At 27.6% G+C, this 27515-nt stretch overlaps 1 protein-coding gene across 1 annotated transcript in view; it reads right to left on the bottom strand.

Annotated features, from left to right (window-relative positions):
* Positions 1–3809: 3809 nt before the first annotated feature.
* Positions 3810–27515, bottom strand: part of LOC112683886 (eukaryotic translation initiation factor 4E-like) — a 46446-nt gene continuing 22740 nt past the window's right edge. Inside the window, exons 2-5 of the mRNA XM_025555073.1 lie at positions 8486–8769; positions 7681–7849; positions 4060–4205; positions 3810–3888 (exon numbers count right to left, since the gene is read on the bottom strand). Of these exons, the coding sequence (XP_025410858.1) occupies positions 3810–3888; positions 4060–4205; positions 7681–7849; positions 8486–8769 (678 nt within the window). The remainder of the gene's footprint in view (positions 3889–4059; positions 4206–7680; positions 7850–8485; positions 8770–27515) is intronic.

The following is a 27515-nucleotide window of genomic DNA, read 5'->3' as shown; positions in this document are numbered from 1 at the left end:
GTAATGACTCGCAGTTGGGTTCTCCGAGTAATGTAAATTTTCTTGGAATTCTTGAAGTTATTTTCGAATTTGATCCCTTTTTAAAACAACATATGAATGAACGCGCTAATAAAGGATCAGGCAATGTAACTTATTTTTCGATTTGAATTTGTAACGAAATAATTGACATAATGGCAAATGAAGTTTTATTTAGAAATAACTAAATAGTTACAAGAAATTAAATATTTCGGTCTAATTTTAGATTCTACTCTAGATAGAGCACATAGAGATCAATTTGCTGTTGTTATTAGATACTGTTATAAAGGGTTAGTTGTTGAGCGATTTTTAACATACATTCATATATTAAGCCATACTGGTATTTCAATGGCCGAAGAAGTAATACATTTTTTGGAAAATAATAATATTAATTTGCAATATTGTAGAAGTCAATCATACGACAATGCTAATAATATGACTGATATATATATATATGAGGGTTTACAGGCTCAAATAAAAAAAAATGTAGTGTTGCTTTATTTGCACCTTGTTTTGCTCATTCCCTAAATTTAGTAGGGTCACATGCAGTGAAAAGTTGTTTAGAAGTAATCAATTTTTTTGATGTTGTTCAAAAATTGTATGCATTTTTTGCGACCTCAACACATAGATGGAATTTGCTTTTGACTGGTCTAAAATCAGAAGAGATAAATAAAATAATCGTTTTGAAAACTAAGTAATACTAGGTGGGAGTATCACGCGGAGTCTTGTAAAGCTATTATCTTAAATTATGACTAAATAATATGTATATTAACAGATATTTTTGAAAATTGTAATGAAAAACAAGAAAATAGTCATGAAGCTAAATCAATGAAAAATAAAATTATAAAATTTAAATCAACTTTTATGGCAGTTATGTGGAGTGAAAATTTATGGTAGTTTAACTGTGTTAGTAAATACCTTTAAAAACCGGGAATAGATTTATTTACAGCCGTAAATTTATTGAAATGATTAAAAACTTATGTTAGTTCATTAAGAGAGAAGTTTATAAATTTTGAAAACAAAGCAAGGTTATTATCAACAAATATTCTGTCCTGTGTTGAAAAAAGTGTAAGAAAAAAAAATTACCACTTTTGTGGTATAAGAAAGTTAGAGATTGATACTTTTTACGTTATTATTGATCGTTTAGTTATTGAAATTGATAAAAGATTAAACACATATGATAATATTTGTAATATTTTTGGGTTTATTACAAAATTTGATTCAGAATTATTATCAGAGACTTCTGCCGACATATTCATTAGCACATTTAAAGATGATATTGATATAACTAATATAAAACAAGAGATTGTGCACTTTTCAAATTATGTAATGCAGTTAAATTTACCAATAATTACTCCTCAAAATCTTTTCTTATATATGTACATGAAAATAATTTAAAAAAAGTCTTTCCAAATGTGTGCATTTCTCTACGAATTTATTTAACTTTGCTAATTTCTAATCGTGAAGCAGAAAGAACAAATTCAAAATTAGAACTTATTGAAAACGCCAGAAGAACGTTCATTCAAAAAAAATTAAACTCACTCGTTCGTCTATCTGCTGAAAGGGAAATAACTGACATATTGGATTTTTCAGATCTAATTCAGAAGTTTAGTGTACTGAAATCTCGAAAGAAACTATTGACTTAAATTTTTATTTATGTAATTTAGTAAATATTAATAAATAATTAATATTTTTCATTTTTACCGGTACTTAATAATTATTTTTAAATATAATACGAGTATTAACAATTCATTTTTGGTCTGTAAATAAAACTTTTGTTCACTAATGCAATAATGTTATTTTAATGTTGACTGTAATTTTTAAATTACATTAAACAAATATTAAAGGCCCCTAAGATTATATTGCCCCGGGCCTATATTTCTTAAGTTGGGCTCTGCTTTGAATCCACTTCTCGCAGGCCATTATGCACCATAAGCCATATAATATTATTATTAAACGTTTTGTGTAGCGCGAAAACTTAAACGAATAATTTTCGTTACGTATTGTATTGCAGCATCGAATACTGATATTCGAATAATTCCCATCACTAGTGTTCAATTAGTATATACAGTAAATACATACAGTATATACAGGCTTGAATTATTTAATTTTTTTTCACACACTTTAGGTAAATATAAATAGTTAAATAAACGGCGTGGTATTTATTTTTCATGTTTGTTTAATCGAATATAATGAGAACAAACAAGTTATATTTTACAGTTACATTCTGATTATTTAAGTATTAAAATTATATCTCCTAGTTATAACTTAAATGCGTTGGTTGTGTTGGAGACAGATTTAACATAAATTTAATAATACAATATAAACATAAAGATATTTTGGATATTTTTAAGAAATGGCTTGGCAAATAATTACAAGGTCTGAGTACCCCTAATATTCATCCATATTAAGGGGTAATACTTAGCAAATGGCTAGAGAGTGTGCTTGATCGTATTTTGATTTGTTTCTTAATGTTTTGGTACTCAAATGCTGATGGGGTTGTACAGGTAACTGTTTGGTCATATAGGTCATATAGGTAAGTACCGGTGTGGTGCTTGTAAAATATCTCAGTCCTGATTATCTCTAAGGCATCATATTTAACACATTTTTATTACACAAAGATATTATATACTCAAGAAAGTTAAGTAATGTTTTTTTATCTCTGTCAGCAGAAAATTATTTATACAATAGGGGAAATAACTCTTTCCTGAGCGTATCGAAATGAGATAATATCATAATATATTATAATTCGATAAGTAAAATTTTAAGCAGATGCAAAATTATTCTTAAATAATTAAACTGTAAATATTGTTTAAGCAGGATTTTTCGTTTAACGAAAAAAAAAAAATATATATATATATATATATTCATGGCCTCAGTTGCATCCGTTGCTCCGGTCAGGACCACTCTGGATAATATTGTGTGTCAACACCGCCTGCCAACACCTGTATACGAATAGCAGTAGGAGGAATACCAACTCGATTCATATTGACGGAGAAATTGATTTTTTTTTTTTTTAACAAAACGCGACTAGCTTAACCTTTCCTATAACATTTAGAATAATATTATATAGGTGAGTTATAGGCGCACGTGCAATATTATTGTCGAAGCAAAAGAAATATTGTCCATAAACGGCACACGCGAAATGTACCTATGTACAGAAAAATAATATACGGTTCATGCGGCTAAAATTGATTTAGTCCCTCAGCTCGTTGCTGTTGTCACTATTCTCTGCCCGGCTTGTGTACCTATCAATATCTATTCGCATGAAAAATAAATATCGCAAGGGTTGGTGTGGTATGAAATGGTGGTGGTGACGGAGATAGGAGGTCCGTAGGTAAATTTCTCGGTTTTAATATTCTGGCCGATTTATCAACAATAATACATAGTTTGCAACTGTTCCAAAATCTTAATTCACTCGTGTGCCTATATACAGTACATAGATGTCCTACGAAGATTTACCAACTGCAATAATATTTCCTATGATAAAAAATATGCACTATTTTGAATTTTTTCATAAGAAATAATTCGCCATGAAATATAGTAGTTATTATCCGTTAAATGAAATTCCCGATTGAAATGGCGTATATTTCGGGACTATTTATTGTTAATTATAATTCCAAGAGCGTATAAAAATAAAACGAAAAATTATAAGTTAACAAACTTTATTAATATTATTAATCAAATAGATAAAAAAAAAATTAGTATAGGCATACATACCTATATTAGTTACATAAATCATAAACAAATATATATAAACATATCCGTCACATGTTTTATCTCAACTTTGACGTTTACATAGATCTATCTTGGTTGTGCATCACATAATTGATATATTTTACCATTGGCCCGATAATTGTTCGGCACATCATCCTGTATTTGTAATTTATGAATACAATATGGCGTTAATATAGTGAATATATTTTAAATTTTGATCTAATAATATACAAAATGCTGTACATAGTAGTATAATGTACTATTATTTTACTTCTATGTGCTTATTGTCGTATAAAAAAAACTGTGCATTAATGCCTATTAAATTACCCGATTTCGTTTATGTTCTTGTAATTATCCAAGGTTATTTCGACAGTCCATATTGTAATTTTAGAAAATAGTGGTTTAACGTGTACTCCTATACCATTTATATCAGCTATAACATTTGAAAATTTGTCACCAATTACTTGTAGTACCTGTAAAGTACAGCATAAAAACATTTGTGTCATTTTAATAATATTGTATTTATTCATTAATCATTAAGAGCCCATATTATAATTATATATATTATGTATGATTTCGTATATTAAATTTACTCGTATATTAAAAAAATAGCTAATTATTACAATACAGTATAAAGTTATTTTATTAGCAGTGCTAAAGATTCTCATAGAAGTAGGAAATATTCAAAAGTTATTGATATTTAAGTTTTTACTTTTGATAATATACTTTATTACAGTGGCGTGTTTTCGCAGTAGGGGAGGTTCCCGGGTCTCAACTCCCTCAGAAAAAAGAAAAAGGTTCGAAAGTCATGACTTGCTACTAAGGTATAGAAAAAGAGAACATTAATTTATGTTATGTGGTTGTAATGATTGTATAAAACTGAACTTACTTGTATGTATATTATTATTGGTATTATATTATATTTTTTATTACTCGTATATTATATAATCGTTTATTGTTAAGAAAAATTTCAAACCCCCTCAAAAATTTGAAAATATGCAACTCTTCTTATATTATACTTAAATGAAAAAAAAAAAATTATATTTCTTCTTAATTTCTTATCATAGTATATTTTTAATTCATTTTAAACGCATAGTGTTAATATCTGTTATATCTATTTACCTATTGTTAATTTACCTGTGAATAAAATTATAATGGACCTGGCAGAATCACTAAGCCCCAAACCAGACAATATCGTCAAGCTCTGCCAATTCCTCACAAATACACACCTCATCAACCTCCTGTAACCAACCTGCACCAATCTATTTGTTTATTTTATGTATTAAGTTAAAAAAAAATTGTAACGTCCAATGGCCATAGAAGCCGCGGATATATTATATAATAAAAAAAAAAAAAAAAATTATAATGGATTTATTGATCTTACAAGCTATAACACGATTTAGTATAAAATGCTATTTTTAAGACACAATTGATAAAATTTATCGGCATAACAAAGGATATAGAATTATAAAAGAAATCTATACGATTGAGCATAAAAAACTAGAGCTTTGCACCCGAATCAACCTGAACCCGTAACACCCCTAAAATCCCTTAAAAAATAAAACACCCAAAACCCATATAACCCGTATGATTTTTTTTTTAAACACCCGAATTAACCAAAACGAATAAAATATTGGTTTTAACCCGAAACTCAAATAATTTTTTATTTTACAATCTTTATGTGATATATCATTTTGTATGTATTTTTGTGGTTATTTTAATTATGTCATTAGTTGTTTAATAGTAAAATTATTATTCACAGGAATAATTTCACAAATAATATACAAAATTGTTAATTAATATAAATTTATCTAAATAAAGACAATAGCAATACATCATATTGACAGTTGTGCATGAATCGTATGAATGGTATGTTGAATGTTCAAGTGTAAACAACTGGGTTACTATTTTTAAAATGATCCAAAGCGGATACGTTGTATTATTATAATTTAATAGTTAATAGGTCTTCTACGAATCACCAAGTCGTTATTTATTGCAATACTGTAAGTTTGAAATAGAAATGATGTCTGCGTATGATTACCTAAATTGCTGTTCACGTTATTCGTATTTGTTTACTGTATGGCGTGTAGTACTATGTCTGTGGCGTGTATTGTCAATTTTTGTTGGTGTAATAATTTCATCGTAAAATTCATAAGTACAAATTATTATTATTTTTGTATTATGCTATGTCTTAGCTAGTGCGTTTTTAGTGTGAGCACGCACCACAAAACATAAGCGGAAATTTGGTGAAATTTGTAGGGGGGGGGGGAGCTGAGCGTTATTTGCTTATTATACCTATAGATTCCACTGTGCGCAATTATTTATTTCAACAAGGCAATTTACAAAGTTTGATAATTTAACATTTTTAATCAACAATTTAAACAAAAAAACAATTAGGTGCCTTACCTTAAACATTTTTGGAATAGTTATTCTAAACAGAAATTATTAATTAATGAAATTAAACAACCTTATACGGGTATTATTACATATTATTAATATTACATTAATTGCGATCGTTCTAAGTCATGAAAAAAAGTTTGTAAAATTTTACAAATTTGATTTAATTTTTATCATAGAATATTTTTTTTACTTCAGTTATTAAAAATGCATTTTACAATTATAATAATTATTGTATTTTTAGTCACTTAACAATTTTTAGAGGTAGGGGGGCTAAGACCTGTTCTTTATATTTTTGGGGGGCTTAGTCCCCTTAACCCTCCTCCCCTCCCCTCACGATTTCCCCCTATGCCACAAACACAAACGCAGAATACAAAATTGTTTTTTGTCGCATGCGATATGCCCGCATTAACTATGAGTAGAACATAATGTTAGTATTTTTAATCTTAATATATATTATAATTTATAAGCTTCATACATATATAAAATAACCCCCTCTTCACCGAAAATAAATCGTAGTTACACCATTGCTACACATAATTATAGTTTGGTCTAAAAAACTGTTACATAGTTGTATAAGAAATTTATATTTTATTACATAGGTAGGTAACAAAAAATATAAATATTTCATTAGTGGAGGGGGGCTCAGCCTCCCCACCAACCTCCAACAATGAAAAATAATATTTTTCCTTGACTACTCAACACACGTATTAACTAATATTAACCCGAATAATAACGGTTATTAACACCCAAACGTTTGTTTAAATGTTGTATTACGGTGTTTGAACACCCAAATATATTCAATACCCGAAACCCGAAAGAATTATTCGGGTGCAAAGCCTTGTAAAAAACTGCGATGTTGCCAATTTCAAATTTGAACTACATTATACAAAAAATATTTAATTAAATAATTTATTTATTATTTATTATTTAATTTAATTTATAATTTATAATAATTCAAAATATAGTACAAATTATGAAAATAGATAATTTTTATAGGCTAGTTTTAATAATAAAAAATAAAATAATAAAAAATTAATAATGAAAATATTTGAAAAACCATTAAGGTTGAAATTGATAATAATAACGAATTAAATTGAAATATATTGATATCTGTTTTTAAGTTTATTTAAATATAATAATAAAGATTCTGTATTTTATGATTTAAATATTGTTTATAAGCTTTTACTCTCTTTTATTCTAGTTTTTTAACTTCTTTAGTGGATTCTACTCGTAATTGTGTGTGTTTATTTAGAATTAAAGAAATGCTAGTTAACATTTCTACTTGTGTTTCGAGCAATACCCTTTTCAACAAGAAAAAAAGTCACTTAAGAAAACACGTATATGTGGTATAATTTTTTAAAATAGGTATCTATAAATCGATTTTCTAGTATCTAGGTTATTTCTTAGTTAAATATTATCCGGCCAATATTACCAATAAGTTTTATAATTAAAGCTATGATATATTGAACACTAACTACTTTACTTAAGTAACATTAACCATGTTAATGTGAAACATATCTTTAGAAAATGTCAAAGTTTTATACATACCATATTATTCCATACATTATGCAAATTTTGGTTATCATTCAATGTGATTACCCAACGTCCTGCATTTTCATTGCTTTTATGTTCCCACGCGGGTATGCTCTTTTCATTGAAAATAAATAGACTTCTGTGTAGCGATTTTAATGACGGTTGAATGACGTGATTAAGAACCCTAGGCATGTATGAATATATATGTACACGTACAGAGTGTAACAAAAGGATGTGACAAATCCCATATTAAATGTCAGTAATAAAAGTGTCTGAACTACCCTGTTACATCTTGTGTATGTGTATAGATATATTTATATATATAATAGGTTGGTACTTCAATTTTTGGTTGTAGGCTAAACTATAATAAAGTTTGATAAAAACGAATGAATATACATTTGAATTTAAAATTATTTAGGGATAACACAGCGTGGTGTATACCAACGAAAGTTCGATAATTTATAATCAGAACTTTAATTTGAATTAAGGAGAAAAAAAGGGAATATATTTTAATATTATTAAAGAAATTTTATTCTAGAAAGTATTTGGATGACCATGAATGTCTTTATCTTCGTGAAACTTTATAATATATAATGCATATATACATTGACTTCTATTTGTTTAGGTTAATTTATAGAAAAATGGGAAAACTGGTGGTCCACCCCATACTTATCGTATTAAGTATCTATACAATAGGTCGATAGTTTGTTATTAATAATAACATTTATAATAATAATTAATAATAATAAATTGAATCCATACAGCTAACTATGATAAATTTGTATGTTGCACAATAATATTATTGAATATATTTACTCACTTCCATAAGTGAGTCACATCACGAATAGTTTCTATTTTGGTCAAAGATTCTTCCCAAGGATTTTTTCCATGCATTTTTGTTGGATCTCTATACCAAAATATCCAAGTGCTGTTTATTGGATATATTATTGCGGTATCTGGGCGTGGTGATTTATTAGAACTAAAAGTGTTCTCTTTAACATATACACATTTTATCAATTTTTGACATTTGTCAATTATACTTGGTTCTGATTGAACAGTTGGTTTTTTTTTGTGAGGATCGGGGATAATCTGAGAGTACTTTTTCTGTAAAAAATATACCAATAATTATGATAAATATGATAACTAGTATTTAAGATTTAAAATAATAATGAAGGTGTATATTTAATTCGTTATAACTTTATACGGCTGGTATTAAAAATATTAATTTTAGCCCATTGGATTAATCAATTTTGAACAGGCATAGTCTACAGAGTAAGTAAGTTATTATTAAGTAGTATACAGATCATTTGCGCATTAAGTTAGGAACATATAATTTACGTGAATTTACATACTTCTTCCCGAAAATTGATTCTCTAGTAATTTTTAGTTTCTCGTTTCTGGTATAGAATATTAAAACCAGTTACTCTGTTTAGCGATTGAAGACATAAGGGGTGGATCGGAAGCTTGTTTAAAGGAGGGGGCGAATAGGAATATTATTATATTATATATAATACTATTTTCTATTTATATCATGAAGCTACCTATTCAAAGATATACAAAGTATTTGATAGTAAATATCTATAATTATTTATTATGGATATCTTTATGAACGTATAACTATATTAAACATATTAAATAAATCTGTGATAAAAAAAGCTCAAAGTAGGGAGAGGCAAATAGTTGTTTAGTTTTTACTGCGAATAAGGCTAAGAAAGAAAAATACGAAGAAGGAAGTAAATCAGCTTCTTGTGTAGGTCCCATTTTTATCCATGTTGTTGCTACAGGTATATAAAAAGGTTTTGAGATGACAGATGGTATAAGATGATATGAAACTACGATTAATCGAATTTCAAGTATAATAGATATAAGATCTAACATTTTATTTTAATTAGTCTAAATTCGCTTTGTTAGTTAAAAAAAGAATCAATATTGATTTCTAAACAGATAAATTAGTTTAAATTATACCTGATCGTGTTTTTCTAGAGGAGTATGTTCCATTTTAATTTGTAATATGAATTCAGTTTAAATTATTACTGGTACATAAATTATCTAATAAAAAGTTACGAACAAAAATACTAACAATATTTTTAATCTTTATGGAAGTCAAGGAAACATAATATGCGTACCAATAATATACAGCGCGTTCATGCTTAAAGATATTATTAAATATTTTAGTTGAATATCTTATACAGGAGTAAATTTAAATGTTCTAACGCTGTCAGTATGCACATGCGCAATAAAGCAATAAGCTAGCTGCTTGTCGAGAACTACGGTTATATACGCCAAAAATCAAAATAAGTTCGACTTAGTCACTGTTCATTTCAATATTTTTTTTTACATTGATTTTCACAAGACTAATTTAAAATTATCTTATATTTATTACTGGCCAGGGAGAATAATTTAACAACATTTATTTGTAAAATAAATTTATCATGAGTTGGAATATTTACTATCTTAATTATTGGCGAATGTCGCTGAAGTTCTCAAATAGGTAAATTGCTAAAACAAATAAATGTTTTTTTATGTTTTATCTGTCTACAAACAAGTATTTAACAATAACGAAGATAATATTTCGATTTTCGAGTGTTAGGTTAGAATTACACGGGCATTATTTTATAGCGCGACATATTTACCGTACCGTGATTTCACGGCGCGTTTTGTTAAAGTACATTAAAATTAATAAAACTAAACACGAGTGTCGCGCTGTAAAATTAACGCACGACATTTCGGAAACTGTCATGTGCACAGTGCCGCAATAATCAAAAGTGTTGCGCGTGTCAAACACTAACCTAACGTGGCCCCAGTATGCAATAGGACCCAATAATAATAATAATAATATTATTTGAAAAATATGTAGATAGCAAGAAAATAAAACCATTTTGTAATAATTATTAATGGAAATTGAATAATAATTAATTGTTTTGTTTGGTACACATTATCGTACATCAACCTTTCTTTTGCGGCCTGTGCAATCGAAATTTGAAATAGTTTGCTCACAATTGATTAAAGGTACGGTTTCCTTGCAGTGTCCGGAATTAGGGGGGCATTCATTTTGTTTACACACGGGTTCCAAATTAGTGTAGTCGGGGCACTGCGCGTGCACCTTGACTTAACCACATGTTTAAAATATCATGCGATTAGTACTTTTTGTAGAAATTCATTAAAATTATACGCGATAATAATACGTTTATCTGGAAATAATTTAAAAAAAAATCACTGGAACTCTTCTGCTACTTTTGAAAATTAAATTAGAGGCACATTAAGAAGGACGTGCAATATTTAAAAGAACACACATATTTCTATTAATTAATTTTTTTATTTTTAATAAAAAGTTAGTTCCGTAAATAAACACTAATATGTTAATATGGATTTAAAACGCGGGTTATTTTTTTCGCGTTAAAAATGTCGTGCGCTAAAATAACGCCCGTGTATACCTAACCTAAGTTGGATATAGTTGTAATTTCGTCAAAAACAGGTTATTCATAAATATTAGATTTCAATATAATGATTACTTGGCCAATTATTTTATTTGAAAGAAACTTTATACGTAAATTGTTTTAAAATACATTATCCTAATCTGTGAAAAAAAAGTGGTGTTCCTAATTAAAAAAAGGTAAGTTGTATTGTATATACGTTTACCGAAAGGGTTAAATATTTTACATATATCTGAAAATTTGTATTTTTGGTACTTTCTTTCACTTTCCGAATATCCCATTTTAATATAGGTTATCTAACTGAAATAATTAGTGGTACCTTTTAGCATAAACACACTTTGATTAAGCAATAAAAATTATGGTATATATAATTAATATAACTATACATTTATATTTATAAATTAGTATGGTAGTCATATACATAAAATTATGTGCTTTAATTATCATTGTAAAAATTTAGAATGTATTATTTTATTTGAGTAATTATTACCAAAATGTGTAATCGTTAAAATTAACATTTTCCTTAATATACTTAAATGTTAAGTAATAAGATTTTAATTCGAATGGTTATAGATGTAATTTATTTATTATGTAAGAGCAATATAAATATTATAGCTGCATTAGCATCGGACGCTATTCAATGTGTAATCTTTTGGACTTTTGGACTTTTAGACTTTTGGAATTTGTTTATAATTTATCTTTTAATAATATTATGGTTTTACCAATTGAGATTGGTAGTTGACCGAAAAAATGCAAGAAAATTTTAATACAATGTTTAAATATATGAAATGCAGTAGGTAGTAGAGAATCCGGTCGATAATTATAAAATAAGTTAGATTTCAAGAGTCCCGTTGACGGCTAGTTATTTTTTGTTCTTGAATCTGATTAATATTTGTAATTTTTTGAATAAATTTTAATACGCCTTAATTTTATTTATAAAATTCAATGTAAAGAAAAAAAAATGTGAAATTTAATGTTTTAGGTACTTTTGGAATATAGTAATGACGGACATATGTATAAGTACAAATTGTAGCCAAAAAGGGTTTACGTTTTGAATTTTAGAAAAATGACTAAGATTTTATTTTATTAATATGTGCAGTAGGTACCTTTATATATTGAAAAGTAAAAAAAGCAGTTTTGAGAAATTATTTACACAATAAACAAATTCCCTGGTAAATTTATATAAAATAGTTATTCCGAAGATTACTCTGGACTTCCGAAAAAAGTCTTATAATTTTATATATTATAAAAATCCCCCCCCCCCCCCATAAGAACCGCTCCTAAAGAATTATTTTAATAATATAGAAATATTATGTTATATTTGGTTGTAATATTATATGTGATATGAATACAGATATATTATCTGTTATATGCAGTGGCGGCTTTAGCCACCGCGAGGCCCTGTGCGGCACGTGATTTTCGAGGTTTAATGCTTTTTAGAGCAGATTTTCATCATTACCGTTGTTTAACGACGACTGTAAATTGCATATACAACCTATAATATATTACAGTTTTTTTTTTTTTTTATTCAAAAAGTGGTTTGTTTTTTATGTATATAATTAATTAATTTAAATAAAATACTTGTTGGGATATTTGAACAACTTATAATTAAAACAAAAAGTTAAATAGAATAAAATATAATATTAGCACAAGGTACAGTACGAATCTGTATTTACATTACAGTTATGGTTACATATGCTTTCAAAAATAAACTCTTCTACTTTTTTTCTGACTGAAGTCTTCAATTAAATGCTCAAAAGATGTAACAAAAGCGTTATCACCTTATAATACAAATAAAAATTACCATCTTCTTTATTTTTTTATCAATAAAAAATGTTTGGTTTAAGAATTATTTAGAAAATTATGACTAAGTGTTCTCAAGAAGTACAAATTCATTATAAAAATATTTTAAATTTTGAGTGATGTGAAGGATCTTAGGTTTTACAATTATGTTAATTATTATTTTTCTTTCAGTAAACAATTCATTACGCGCTATCGGCGTGGGGAATATTGAGTTCCTACACGAGAGTATCAGGTAAACAATTATATATGCTAGTTCCTACACGGTAAAAACTAGGTATGTATAAATGTATGTATGTTACACGGCGAAAAAAATTAAATATGTTTATACAAATCTTTAAAAAAATCTTAAAAAAAAACAATGCATAGAAGTGCCACAGCACCAATAGGCGTATCGTTATGTTGGATTATTTTTTATTGAAACTTTGAAACATACAAATACTATATTAGAGTATAGTATAGTATAGTATAGTATAAATATATAGAGTATAGTATAGTATCTGAAAAACGTATACGAAATTACGGGAAAATACAACAAGCTACAGGCTGATAATAGTATCCCACCTCGACGTAGGAAAGATAAAATATCTTATTATTATGATTAAAAATTATACAGTACTTGATTTTGGTTTGATAATCTTATAATTTGTTATAACCGTATATACACCGTAAAATGTACATCTAACTTAAAGTATTGTTAGTATTGTTCGAATCATCCGTGTGACCATACATATCCGTATATATCAGTCATAATGAGCGAAAATGTATCATTATTATATTTACATTATACATATTTTTGTTATTTAGTATATTTTTTTTTTTGTCTAGTTTTTACCGTGTAGAAACTTACATATGTACCTTTTTCTATCATGTAGGAACTAACGTACATATTTTTTATACCAGCTACTTTCATGTAGGAACTTACATTCGCTCATCGGCGTAATGTTTAATTGTTATCTAGCGTGTTCAAGATTACGACTACTTCATGGTAAAATTTAATTTGAAGTATTTGACAATAATAAACGGTGTTCGGGTTCATACTTGTAAATTTTACTCCGGGGCCCCGATTTTTTGTAGTAAATCGTGAATTAACTACAGATTTTTGTTCGACTTTTTGTTAACTATGGGGCCCCAAAAAGCTCGGGGCCCTGTGCCACCGCACAGCTCGCACAGCTCGCACACCCCTAGCTCCGCCACTGGTTATATGATACCTTTTAGGTTTATTATATTTTTGATTTACGATCATTTTATAGTTAATGGATTTTGTTCAGTGCAATTCTTCATATTACGAAATATTTTGATTAGATACATTTCTATGATAATTGGTTTCTTTTGTAATCTAAATTAGAAAAATATAAATTTTCGTAAAAGCATTTTAATTTAATATTAATACGCTCATCGTTATATTTTTCTTTTCCCCCCTTCAACATTGTTATTTCTTTCGTAATACGAAACCTATAATTTGTCTGATCGTTAGGTTCCCACGTTAAGTTGAAATTATCAAGTGCTTTGTCTTCTTTCGTAATTCATTATTTACAACTTGACCCTTTTTTCGCATTCTCGTGTTTCCACGGGCTCTTTAATTTTTCAACCACGTTCTTTTCCAATATAATTATATATGTTTATAACGGTCAGTCCAATTGGTATATATTCACGTGTTTTTTATAGCCAATACCTCAAAACCCTTTGCCGTGTCCTAGGAACTATTTACAGGCTGAAGGGTATCAGGCAATCGGCGCCGGACATGAAGCATATCAAAAGGAAATGAAATATTTATCGTTTACAAAAATCGAAAAAAAAAAACTTGTAGTGGTAAACAAAAGAAATTATTGTTATATTGTATGTATCTATGGTTATTATTTTTCGGTTTATTCGCAAACAATGGTTTTTTTTTTTATATAGCACGGCAGGAAAAAGTTGCGAACAGAATAATACCGTTCATATTGGTAATAAATTTAATATTTTTCCCTCAAAAAACTGATCCATAAATATAAAATTAAACAGGATATTTTTTTTATGTTTTTATCTGCCTTGTCATATAATGTGAGATTTCTACTATTATACAGCTTTATCCACAGTTTTGCCGTCAATTTGCCATGGTTCATCCAAATAATTTATATTATTGTTGTTTTCCCGTACACCTGGGAACCCTTATACCTTTTTCTGACAGCAGAACCCTTATGTATGTAGAGAGGCGGAAATCATTTTTTAACGCTCAAAATCCAATGCATCATTCTTCAATGTCAAATGCATACAGATTTCTTTGAATTGTGTCAATACTCAGACTTGACCTTTGTTGGTTTGTGTACATTTTATTTCAACTTTTATAACTGTTATTGATACAGTAAATATTATTCACGTAGTTCGCTAATTATTTTATACATATATATATATATATGACTTAACTGTATTTAAACGAATAGTATATACAAATTAATTCATTTAATATGCCTTTGAAACACATATAATTTGTGTATAAACATTATAAATTAAGAAAAACTTGTAAAAAACGCTAAGATTTCTATTATTTTATTTTGAATTTTAGTAAGTATAATATTAATAGTCATATAATTATTACTATTCTCAAAAAATTAATAAATATAGAAAATTTTTTATACCTATTATATTCCTAATATATACCTATATATTCGATTCACACTCATTGCTTATTAATATGCATCTTAAAACTTTTAATACCTACCTTTTTTATATGTAACTCGTATATAAGTATTATATTAAAATAAATTCTATAGTAAATAAATAAGTGTTTAAAATTTTACCAGAAAAATAACATTATTTAATTTTGTAATTTATTTAAGTTTAATTGATAATAAAAAATGGGATAATAATATTAATTATAAAAATCATAAGGAGTTTCGAAGTCTAAATAATAATTCGATTAGCAATAAGTAATATTCGAAATTAGGCGTTAGATCATAACACACTAAAGTCGTTAATCCACAATCATAACTGTTAATATTTCTTGGAATTAAATTTAATATACATTTGAATGAATCCCTCAGAATATTATTAATCTCATTGGAAAATATTTTATCATAATCGTCTTTTACCAAAATTATATATCATGCCGATCCGTTCGAAGAAATACTCAATAACACGTTAACTTTAAAGTGGCCTAACTCATTCTAATAGCATATGTGCACATTTTTTTTTCTGAAAATATACTCTATAGTATCTTTCCAATTATATGTATATTAATATGTATAAACTTTTAGCTTGTAATAATACATAGTATTATACGTGAAGATATAAACTTAAACTAATAATAGTATTTGTATAATTTCAAAGTGTATTTCATAAAATCGAAGTACTCCATTAGAGGTTTCAATCACTTTGAATTTCAACTATAGTAATGTTGCATATTTATTAGTACCAAATGCATATTTTGAGAGTATTCGAAGTGGTTTTTAATCCATACATGCAAATTCTAGCAATTTCCTTTTTAGGCTGTATATATAAAAAAAATCTGCATATTATAATATAATAATATTATATTCCGTCGAATATTAATGTGTTGTAACTGTTGTCGAAACTGAAATAGATGTTCACTCTTATGTATAGTTTAAAACAATGATAAAAAATATCTCATGACGACTTACGTCTTAAATATTCACTATTAACTGTTTTTGATTTATTTAAAGATAATCCATTTTAATTTCACTTATCCCGTTAGCCAAATACTAAAACTATCATGCCCATACATATTTACATACATTTCATGTATTTAATATTGATTTTTGCCTAAGCATTCATACATAATACTATTATAATTTACTCAGAAATTACGAACGTAATATAGTATAGCGTTAAAATTACTTGTTTATTTGCAAAATACTTTTTCGTTGTTAAGAAGCGGTAACGAAACTGGTGGATTCAACTGTCGAAAATAAATGTCCAATTCCATTTAGTATAACTGTTGGGAAAAATACGATACATTTGGTCGAGATAACTGTTCTTGGGGAAAACACCTAAGATACCTCGAGATAACTACAGGTGCATAACGGAGAGCAACAGATTTATGACGTCGTATATCTTTTCGTGTACGATGAGAGAATGGGGTGAAGGCATTCCCCTATTTTATTGAGTGATCAATCCTTTTACCACGCGTTCCAAGCCTATTGTTCGGTAGCGTGAGCGCGTGCGTATACGTCGTATAATATGTGTTTGTGTTAGAGCTTAGAGGTAAACGTTAGTTTATCATTCTTATCAGCTAACCAGGGGGAAAACGTGTTATCAAAAGAGTACAAAAAGATGAGCGAATAAAACGTATCGTCGTTCTTTGTCCGCGGGTTCTGTACGGGCGTAAGTTTTGATATCGATACTGTATTATAAGTCGTAGAAGGCTAAGTGTAAAACAACATTTAATAATGTACTATATAAAATGAGTACGTACTAGTACTTGCTCTTCACTACATTGTACGTTCATTGTTCAGTTTTCAGTTGATATTTATGAAATTTTGTTAGAAATTTTGCATACGTTAAAAACTGATGAAACCGTAGCGTCACATAGTAGAAAGTTCAATATGAACGAATCTAATGTTCGAAATAGAGTATTTTTTCGAAAAATATGAAAAATGAAGAAATAATACGACGCACTGTTATGAAAAGTGCTTCTATATATTAAATAAAAATGTACTCGTAATCTAAAAAAATACATATTAACGTTATTGTGATTAAATCAAAAAAAATTATCCTAACCTTCTTTTTTATATTGCTTTATGGTCACTTTAACCACGCAGCTTTACCGGAACGTAACCTTAGCAGATAATGAGGGATTAATGTATAGCATTTTAGCACATACAAAATTTCAATAAACGGAATCTGGAAAAATGTCTATTTATTAAGTCTCTTCATTTAGGTGATCCTATTATGGGTTATACCTTAAGGAGTGTCTATATTCAGTATTGAGAAGTATAATAAGTATAAGGTTCTGATAGCGTTTATATTACGGTTAATTTATCGAAATCACCCTTAGTCAATTAAAACAAAGTTGATTCGTGTTTTTCCTGCAGAGTATTTAAGTTTCCGAAACTTTTCTCATTTTACTGAAGTTCATATAGTATTACCAGCAAATTATTCGCGCGTGCTCAAACATCACCACAACAGTAGATTTAAACTCAAATTCTAGTCCTCGGGGCAAGCGTCTTTTTCCATTCGTGCTTAGATCAAAATCAAAAATACACGCGTTTGTTCGGCATAGAAAACCATGATGCGTAAAATACGTATTTACTCGGTTATGATGGGATGTTTCATTCTTGTCTATCATATTTATAAGATGACATCGGAACTTTTGCAGTTCGGTAAAAAATAGACGACATTCAGATAAATATAATATATATTTGCATATACATGTATAACCAACCTATGGTACAAGCCGCAATTGTGGATGAAAGATGAAACTTAGCCGAAGTATAATATTAGTGAATATTCTCAGAAATATTTTCGTTTGAAGACCTTATGGAATGTTTGTGGAACGATAATATGCGTGTGATGTTTTGATTAATTTACGGTTATTCTGAAGCATAATACGATATTATCATGACGTTATCGATGCAGAATATAATATAACAATATAATATCAAATCATCTAAATTTACGAGTGCCGAACTTTTTTTAATGATAAAATGCTGAGGTTAGTAAATTTTGATCGAATGATTATCATGTTACTTAAAAAAAGAAAATATTTTGTCGTTAAAATATAATAATATCGCATATGTGTACCTTGTAAAACCACACGGAATTTGTCGACGACAAATATTGTATTTTCTGTATCGGCTGTAATGGTACGTAAAACGATTTTTGTTTTTCAACATTTTACGAAATATTATACCAGGCATATATAATATAGTCTAAAGTTACAATAAACCATATAAAATCTTATTTTAGACCCCCCGCGGGAGTGGATGGGTTGAACGGTTAGCACAAATTGAGTTATTCCGCGGAGATTTTGTACCCGCAGAACGGTGGGATCCACAAGGGATAAACTAACCGTTTGGTAACGCTATTAGATAACAATATTGTAGATAAGGAAATCGCAGTAAATATATACGTACGTATATTATATAATGTAATATGCACGAAGCGTACAAAGATTTTTTTTTTTGATTAATTTTTCACTAGTTTAAAGTAATAATAATGACTTTAATTATTATATATTTATATAATTATAATAAATATATATATAGTAAATAATAAGTTCATAGTTGTGTAAAAACTTTATGGTTTCGTTAAAAAATAATAAAGGTAAGTGTTTTATTTTTGATAATCGTGTTTATAATGAAATATATTAAGACATTAGAACTTCTTTATCTTATACTAACATCAAAAAATATTGATTGTTTTCATTGATAGTGGCTGAAAAATATTTAGCATACTACAGGCAAGTAAAATTTCAAATTAATACAGTGTCTGCTAAATTAAAAACAAGGAAGTTTCAATTTAATTGTGGTGTGTTTAATGTTGAATGTGCGGGGCTTAGAGTTTTAAACTCCTGAAATTCGCTTTAGTACTTGGAATTGATTGTGTTCAGCGTCATCACTAACATGATACATTTATTATATTAGTACATTTATATTATTGTTTTTTAATAACGCAAATAAATTAACTTATTTTAATTTTAAATATTATGATAATTCATTCCGTGGTGTGTATAAATAGCTAACTAATGATATTTATTTATTTTTTTTTTTTATAGCAGATATTTATTTTATTATGTATTAGAAATAATACTTGGTTAAATCAGCTATGCATAACAATACCATACTCATTTTAAGTTACTTAAATAATTGGAAAAATGTTAAAACCATGTAGACACGAAATATAATAATAAGTTTACCTATAAGTTTATACACGTAATAATAATTTCGATAACATTTTTTGAAGAAAGATACTTTTAATATATTTTTTAATTTTAACTTTACTTTTATAGTAAAAATTATGTTTTATTCAATTTTACCACTGGTTATATTTTAGACTTCGTAGAAGACAAAAATCAAAGTTTATGATAGTTTGAAAGCTAAGTGTATTGAGATATTAATTAATTTTATATAAAAGTTCTTTCCTGTAATAATTTTTATTTTATTTGATTGGTCTACCAAATAGGGTAAACTCTAATTTTTTTGTTAAAAGAGAAAGGACGTAGAAAAGGACAGCAGTATTATTACGCTTTCCTTCACGCTAATCAACAAAACGGGCAAAAATAGTGAAAAAAAAAAATGAAAACACACCTCTCGGAGAGGTCTCTGTGTATACAATCATCCGATGGGATTTTTGGGTCGGATGGCGTCATACACCTCTTTGTTTGCTTTAAGGGTTCCGTTAAATTACACACGCGCACCCTGGCCGTTCAATACGAAAACCCACGAAAGCTTTTAATTTAACCCTTTCTGTTTGGTCTCTTCGCATTGAGTTGAATCTCTGGAGCGGCTAAGTGGGGTGACACACAACTATATATCATTTTATATAGACAAAATGGTGTTTTCTATTCATACGCGTTGCGTGCGTGTTATTGTTATAATTTTATTGGTTTCGGTTCGACGCGAAGCTTTGCCGCACCGTAGATCGTTTCAAACGCTCGCCTAGTTTATTTAACGTGTGTGTTTTGGTGAGTGTAATACGCCCGATAGTATCCTCTAGGAAGGACTGCTAAAGGATATTCTTCACAGGCCATAATCTGGTGGTTAACTCTACCGGAAAATTATGGTAAATTATTCTGATGCAGGTTCGTATGTATGAACATGTTGCACGTAGATTTGTTTGATATTAATAGGCGGCAGGTACCTTGTAAATATTGGAATAAATAATTCATTATGTATTTTTATAAATCATATAAATATCCATTTTTTTTGGGGCAAATGTTTGCGATCGATAAAAAAATTAATTAATGAAAGAGGTATCTAATGTATGAAGTTTAAATGTATAATAAGTATCAGCAATTACCGTATTTAATTTGTAAAATTTAAACGAAAATATAATACGTATGTTATGTGTGATATTTAATAATATAAGTGCTGTAAAATATTGAAAGTATTAAAAATCAAAAAAAAAAAAAGTGGACTTTAGCTCTTTATTTTTTGGTATATAAAATTTGTACAGATTATTTGTTTTACTAAAAATAGTTAGATATTAACTCCGAATGTAAATCATTTGCAGCGTTAGTCGTGCTTATTTGTATAATTTTGTGTTATAAAATATAAAATAGAATAACATTAAAAAGAGTTTAAAAAAAGTTTCGTGTAAAATAAATATTTAATATATCTCTTTAATTATAGTATTTTAACATTTATAAGAATAATCAGTAATTCTTATTTTATTTACAACTAATCGCCGTCGCTACGAGATTATATAATTATGCTTGTATGGTCGCATAACTTTAAGTGATTTAAACATATAATTTAACATTATTTTAATTTTTTTTAGTTTCAATTTTTAATATTAACATAATTAAAAAAATGAAGACCTACACAAATGTACATCAATGTGGCGATCTACTACAATATTTTTCATGCATATTCTGACTGAAAAATTTGTTGACAGAAAAAAAACTTCATTATTAAACCAATACATTTCTGATTATCTCATTATTTCACTCAAAATTATATTTTTTGTACTTATATAATAAATTGTAACATTCTAAAATATTTTTTTCTTAATCTGATTCTTTGTAAATAATTTTAATTTAGATTTAATTAATAATTTGTACGTTGATTTTTCATACAACATTTATGTTATACATATTTTAATACTCATTTTCTTTTATTTTAAATCTCATAGGCTTATAATATAAATTATTATTATTTGAACGTGTAGTTTTGTTTATTATTCCGAGCATGATGCAACAAAATAGTGTTATTTCATAATAGGTTCGATGAATTTCGTTCACAGGAATAAGCTATTAATCATCTAGATTTGTTTAAATTGAATGTATTGAGTATATTAATTTAGATTCTCGAATGAATCAATTTCCATTTAGTTTTTATCTTATTATTCTGAACATTTATAATTTTATCATATAGATATACAGTAATGTAATTTAAATACACCAATTGAATGAACGAACTAAAAGTTAATTTTTTAATTTCAAAAGTATTGAATTTAAGGGAAATTAACTTTTTGGGTGTATGAATTTTTCATTTAAAATTGAATCTCAAAATGACTCCTCGTTTTGTTCTAAAAATCTGTGTACCTACATTGAAATCCATGGTTCAATATTACTAAACGAATCACGTATCATGTTATAAATCCTATAGGGATTTTCCATAACCTCGGGTGATTCAGGTCTACATTACCTTCTATCGATTGACTTACCTGTGTGGCACGAGCATTATATGGTATAACCCTTAAGTTTAAGATATTATATTATATACCAAAAACATTTACTGTGCCAATGGCTTGCATTTAGGAATGATTCAATTATATAATATAAAGCAGATTGTATAAGTCGAGTGTTAACGACGCAGTATTTTCTATTAATTTGAGCCGTGTTGCAGAATGTTTACAAAAAATAATTACATTTATTGTAAATTATAATTTTAAATATCATTATAAATATTGTTATTATATAATACAATTCTCATTTGCTAAAATGTAGTAAATAATAATAGTAATATATCTGCCTTTATTAAACATTTCAAATATTTCGAAATTTGTAGAATTAATGTTTTGATGGCATATTTTATAATAAAATAATTCATATTTGGACATGAAAATGTTTGATTATTGGTCGCATGGGTGGATATTGGTGGGGGGGGGGGGCTTAAGCTCCCTTGAACGTAATAAAACCACACCAGACGTCAAAATAAATTGTGTATTTTAATTTGATATTTATAATTTTCATTTTATTTTGTTGGTATGCGAGAATGGTCTGGAATAATTACGGACCATCGTTATTGGGGAAAACTATATTTTGTAGGTAATAAAGGTAATAAAGAAATATATTTATATAATTAAAATAAAAAAAAAAAATGAGTAGCTATTCAACATTTTATATTTTTATGTTCCTGTTACCTGTATATATTTGGTGCTTTAACTAGAATAAAGTGGAAGTAGCCACTAGTTAATAAGTTGAAGTGTCTAAAAATGTTTCTTTACCCTAATGGATAAGACAAAAATGTTAAGCCCCCCTCGGATATGATCAAATATCCACCTATGGTTGGTTGCAATTCATACATAACGTAACCATTATTACCTATACCCACTACAGACCATTTGTATCACATAGTCTTATTTTAGCGGTCCATTTAATTTAAATCTAAACCCAATATATTTTGATTTCTACTGTGCGTTCCCTGAATCTTTTCTTTTCTCTTTAAACACGGAGAATTTAATAAAACGCTTGGGAATCCGTTATTTTGCGGTATGACATCATGTTTCCGTTTCTCATGTTTTGTAAACGCACAAACTTCTGATTCTATCGTGATTCTCTATTCGACTGTTTCCAATTTCCTGCGTTCTCCCGCATACATCCTGCTAGGTCAAATGATATGGTTGAGGAGAAAAGAGGTACATATGCTATATGTAATCGGAATTCCATGTTGTACTTCTTTATTCAAGACTCGGCGGTAATCTGATTGATAACTGTAAATCTACATTACCTATATTATAATTTTTAAATATATAAGTTCAAGGCTTAAATAAAAAGTATTATAAATAACAAAAATTTTTTTTTAATCGTATGAATTGTGTGAAAATAAGTACATGTAATTATATACTGTTATATATATATATATATATTTCTAAGTTTAAGAATCACAGATTATGCATGGATTTTTGCATTGGTAATTAGCAAAATATGTGCGGGGAATTTATTATTCTGAAATATACACAAGATAAATTTTGAATTAACTACCTATATAAATTATATTTGTTGGTCATATGTGTTATTTAAGATTTTAAAAAAATAAGAAATATATTAAATACATTTCTTTTAAAAAACTGTTAATATAATAATATATGTATATAAATTAATAGTTCTATGACATTACATTTGTTTGAATAAAAAAATGTAACATTTTAACAGAATATGTATTAAAAACATTTATAAAATAGATTCAACTTGTAATTTAAATATGTACCATAAACTTAATTATTTTTCATTGAATTGTTAAATAGTTAAAATCACTGGTGTAGCAAGTGAGGGGAGGTAATGGGTTATAATTATCCCCAAAGTGTCTCTCTTATTTTGTAAGATTTACAATCATCTTAAGACATAGGTAGAATGTTATCATCAAACAATTTTCACAGTTTCAAGAAACTAAATGATAACAAATGGTTGTGTTATGTTTTAACTTTTGTTTAATGGACTTATTAAAATTTAAACGTTAGTACTTAATTAGGAGTAATAATTGAAAATTTAAACCCCTTATCTCTTAAAAAATATTTTTTTGGCTACGTCACTGGTTATAATTTAGACCGAATTTATATAACAGTATTTTTGATTTCCGAATAAAATTCATCGATAGTGTATATCATTATGTTAACAATCCTGGTTTAATGTTATTTTTAACCAACTGAGGAAGGAGAGTGATGTGTTATTCTAGTACTCTATACATGATGATTTTACAAAATAAAAATTGTGTACAAATGTAGGTATATAATTATATTTGATATACTATACGTAGACCTATTTTTTTATTATTATTAATGCATGTGTTATTGATTTCAATACGTTTATGAAGAAGAAAAAGGTCACAGTATGAGTTAAATTTCCAGAAAATGAATTCAAACTTAGAGTTTAAGTATATTTTATGATTTATGTAAGAAAGATTTAAAATAATCAATAATCGTCTAAAATTAAACACTTTTTTAATATGTTTTTTATCAAACAGTGATAGAACATTTAATTGGTTATGATATCAATAGTGATCCAAGAGAATGAAATCCTATATTTCTATAATCCTATATTCGGTGGAGATTTACTTATTTATTTATTTGAAAATTAAATGGGTTTGACTCAATTACATATTTAGATAAAATATTAAACTAAACATTTTTTTTTTGAAACGGTTTATTTTAAATTTGGAAAATGCATATAATAATTATTTGGAAAACTAAGTGTTATGAATAGTATTTGATTGTTGTCATTATCATAGTAATATTTTAAAATACTATTAAAATAGGTGCCCATACTCCAAATTTCAGGTAAAAGAATTGTACACGATTTTTGAATATCTTTACATAGTGTTACTAACTTGAATATATATTATTATTACGTATAATCAAATAGTAATACAATTTATTTCATTAATAAATAACGTATGTTTAACACTTTAAAAGCATTTTTTAAGAGTATTTTAAATAGTTGCAATAGTTGTTAAATAATTCAACTATTTATTGTTTAAAAAAAAAAAAATGGAAATAATTATCAAGGCCCAAATGTTGATGTATTTTGCAAATTTTTTAATCATCCTAAATTATGTTTTCTAGCCAGTGGCGATCTTAGAAAATAATTTAAGGGGAGGGGGTGAGAGAGGTTATAAAAGTTATATATTAAGTATATTTAATCTGTAATGATGTGCATCATTCGATTGTAAAAGATGGCACAAATATTTTATTATGTATACTATTTATATGTACGTGATTTTTAAAACTATTTCAAATAAATAAATAACGGTATCTTCGATACCCGCGCGAACAACACAGGTCGAACAATAAATACTATTGACATCCCTACATTCAAAGGACCGTCCAAGATCCATGTCACCGCGTGTCCCTATATAACAGGGACACTCACCATCCTTCACAGAGCTCTTGATCTTAGGTCGTCAGTGCATGCGCACCGATCGTAAAATAAACGAAGAGTTTATATATGCGATTTATTTTGACTTATAATTTTAATCCATTATCGACTTGTGTTTTTTGTACGAGTATTGAAGAGTATCTAGATCCAGTGCAATAAAATTCTGCATTTGTCCTTTTTCTTTCAACCTCGCATCGACATCTAAAGGTCTACGGCAAAATAAGTAAGTGCTGTTCTATTTAGCTTGGTAGACTGTACAATTGCGCTGATTGGTTCTCGAACCTTCTCAACCCTGAGAGCCCGGCTGCAACTTGTTTGCGCACAATTCATAATTTTTACCTGAAAAATCGGAACTCGTTTGCGCACACGGTTATGTTAAATATACAACTGGTTTACTACATACACGAAAATAATATTTTTTTGAAGAGTAAGTCAATTTCAACGTATAATACAATGTGGATAACAATTCAGGATCTTTGTGTTTATACGCTTAACCAAGAAGTAAATATTAAAGAGTTCCATGTAGATTTTGAGATATCTGCACACAATGCTTTACTAAATCTTTATTCCGATTATAAAATTGTGGCTTGTACTTTTCATTTAGTTCAAAGTTAGTTTCACATTCAAAGTAACAAACAATTATTTCATAGACGTTTTAACCAACAATTTTACACTCCACATCCCCACATACACCAGGTAATAAGCGTAATTCTTAAAATACAAAGCGAAACAGAATTAAAAATAACATCAATCAACAAAAATATAAATAATTATCGCCGTAAGGAGTCAATAGAATCAGTTGAACATCGCATAAACTAATGGAAAAAATATAAATCTGGCGAAATAGACCAAATTAAATACATTCAAATAATGGGAAACTTTTATTGCAAAAAATAATAGACACGTATATATTATCCTATACGTATAAATACCAATCGTATTATATTAAAATTAAAATTAACATGCATTTTTAACTTGAACAAGTATTAAATATTATTTATTACAATTATTAATAAGCAATTAACATACATTTTTAACCACACCTATGAATACATTCATAGACAGTCCTAAGTCTATTAAGGGGGAAGGAAAATGTATGTAAGTACTTTAATAATAAAGAAATATTAATATGCAAGGTATTAAACTATTTAAGTCTAAAAGGTAACTGTGCGCAAACCATGTGTATGATTATGACTCGACTGTTCCCAAACGAGTGGTAGTTTTGTGCCCAAACAAGTTGTCTTTTTGATATTTGTGCGCAAACCAGTACCGCCCGAGAGCCCTCCCTTGAACAAGGAGGAAGGTAACAACCCTTTAATACATTAATACCTCACCGCCATTCACATATATACCATCTCCCCCATCTCACCTTTATCTTCACCTATTTTATTTTTTGTATTTTTGGGTTATTATAAATCGATATCTTAACGTATCTTTATGTACGTATACTCGTATCATACTATTTTATATTACGCTGAATTAACTGTTTTCATTTAAACGTCTGCAATTTTTTTGATTTATCGTGCTGTACTGTTGGGTAAAATACATTTTCATGTGAACTTTACCAACTATACATTTGGTGGGAGGTTATAACCCATTAACTCCTCCATCGGCTATACCAATGCTTCTAGGTTAAAATGTATTCCGATAACATAGGAACCTATGTGTTACATTTGAGTAACAATATTTTATTTTTGAAGATATTTTAAGTTAATCATTTGTAATTTTCGAGAATTACTAACTATTTTCGATTGATTGAAATTAAAAATGATGAATTTATTATGTTTATATTTACCACCCGTAAAAATGCATAGGATAGCAGCGATAACACAACAAAATATAAGACGAATAATCCCTAA

This window comes from Sipha flava, unplaced genomic scaffold, assembly GCF_003268045.1.
Source record: "Sipha flava isolate LNK unplaced genomic scaffold, YSA_version1 237_pilon_pilon, whole genome shotgun sequence".
NCBI classification, from domain to species: Eukaryota; Metazoa; Arthropoda; class Insecta; order Hemiptera; family Aphididae; genus Sipha; species Sipha flava.
This window is presented reverse-complemented; position numbering and strand designations above follow the sequence as displayed.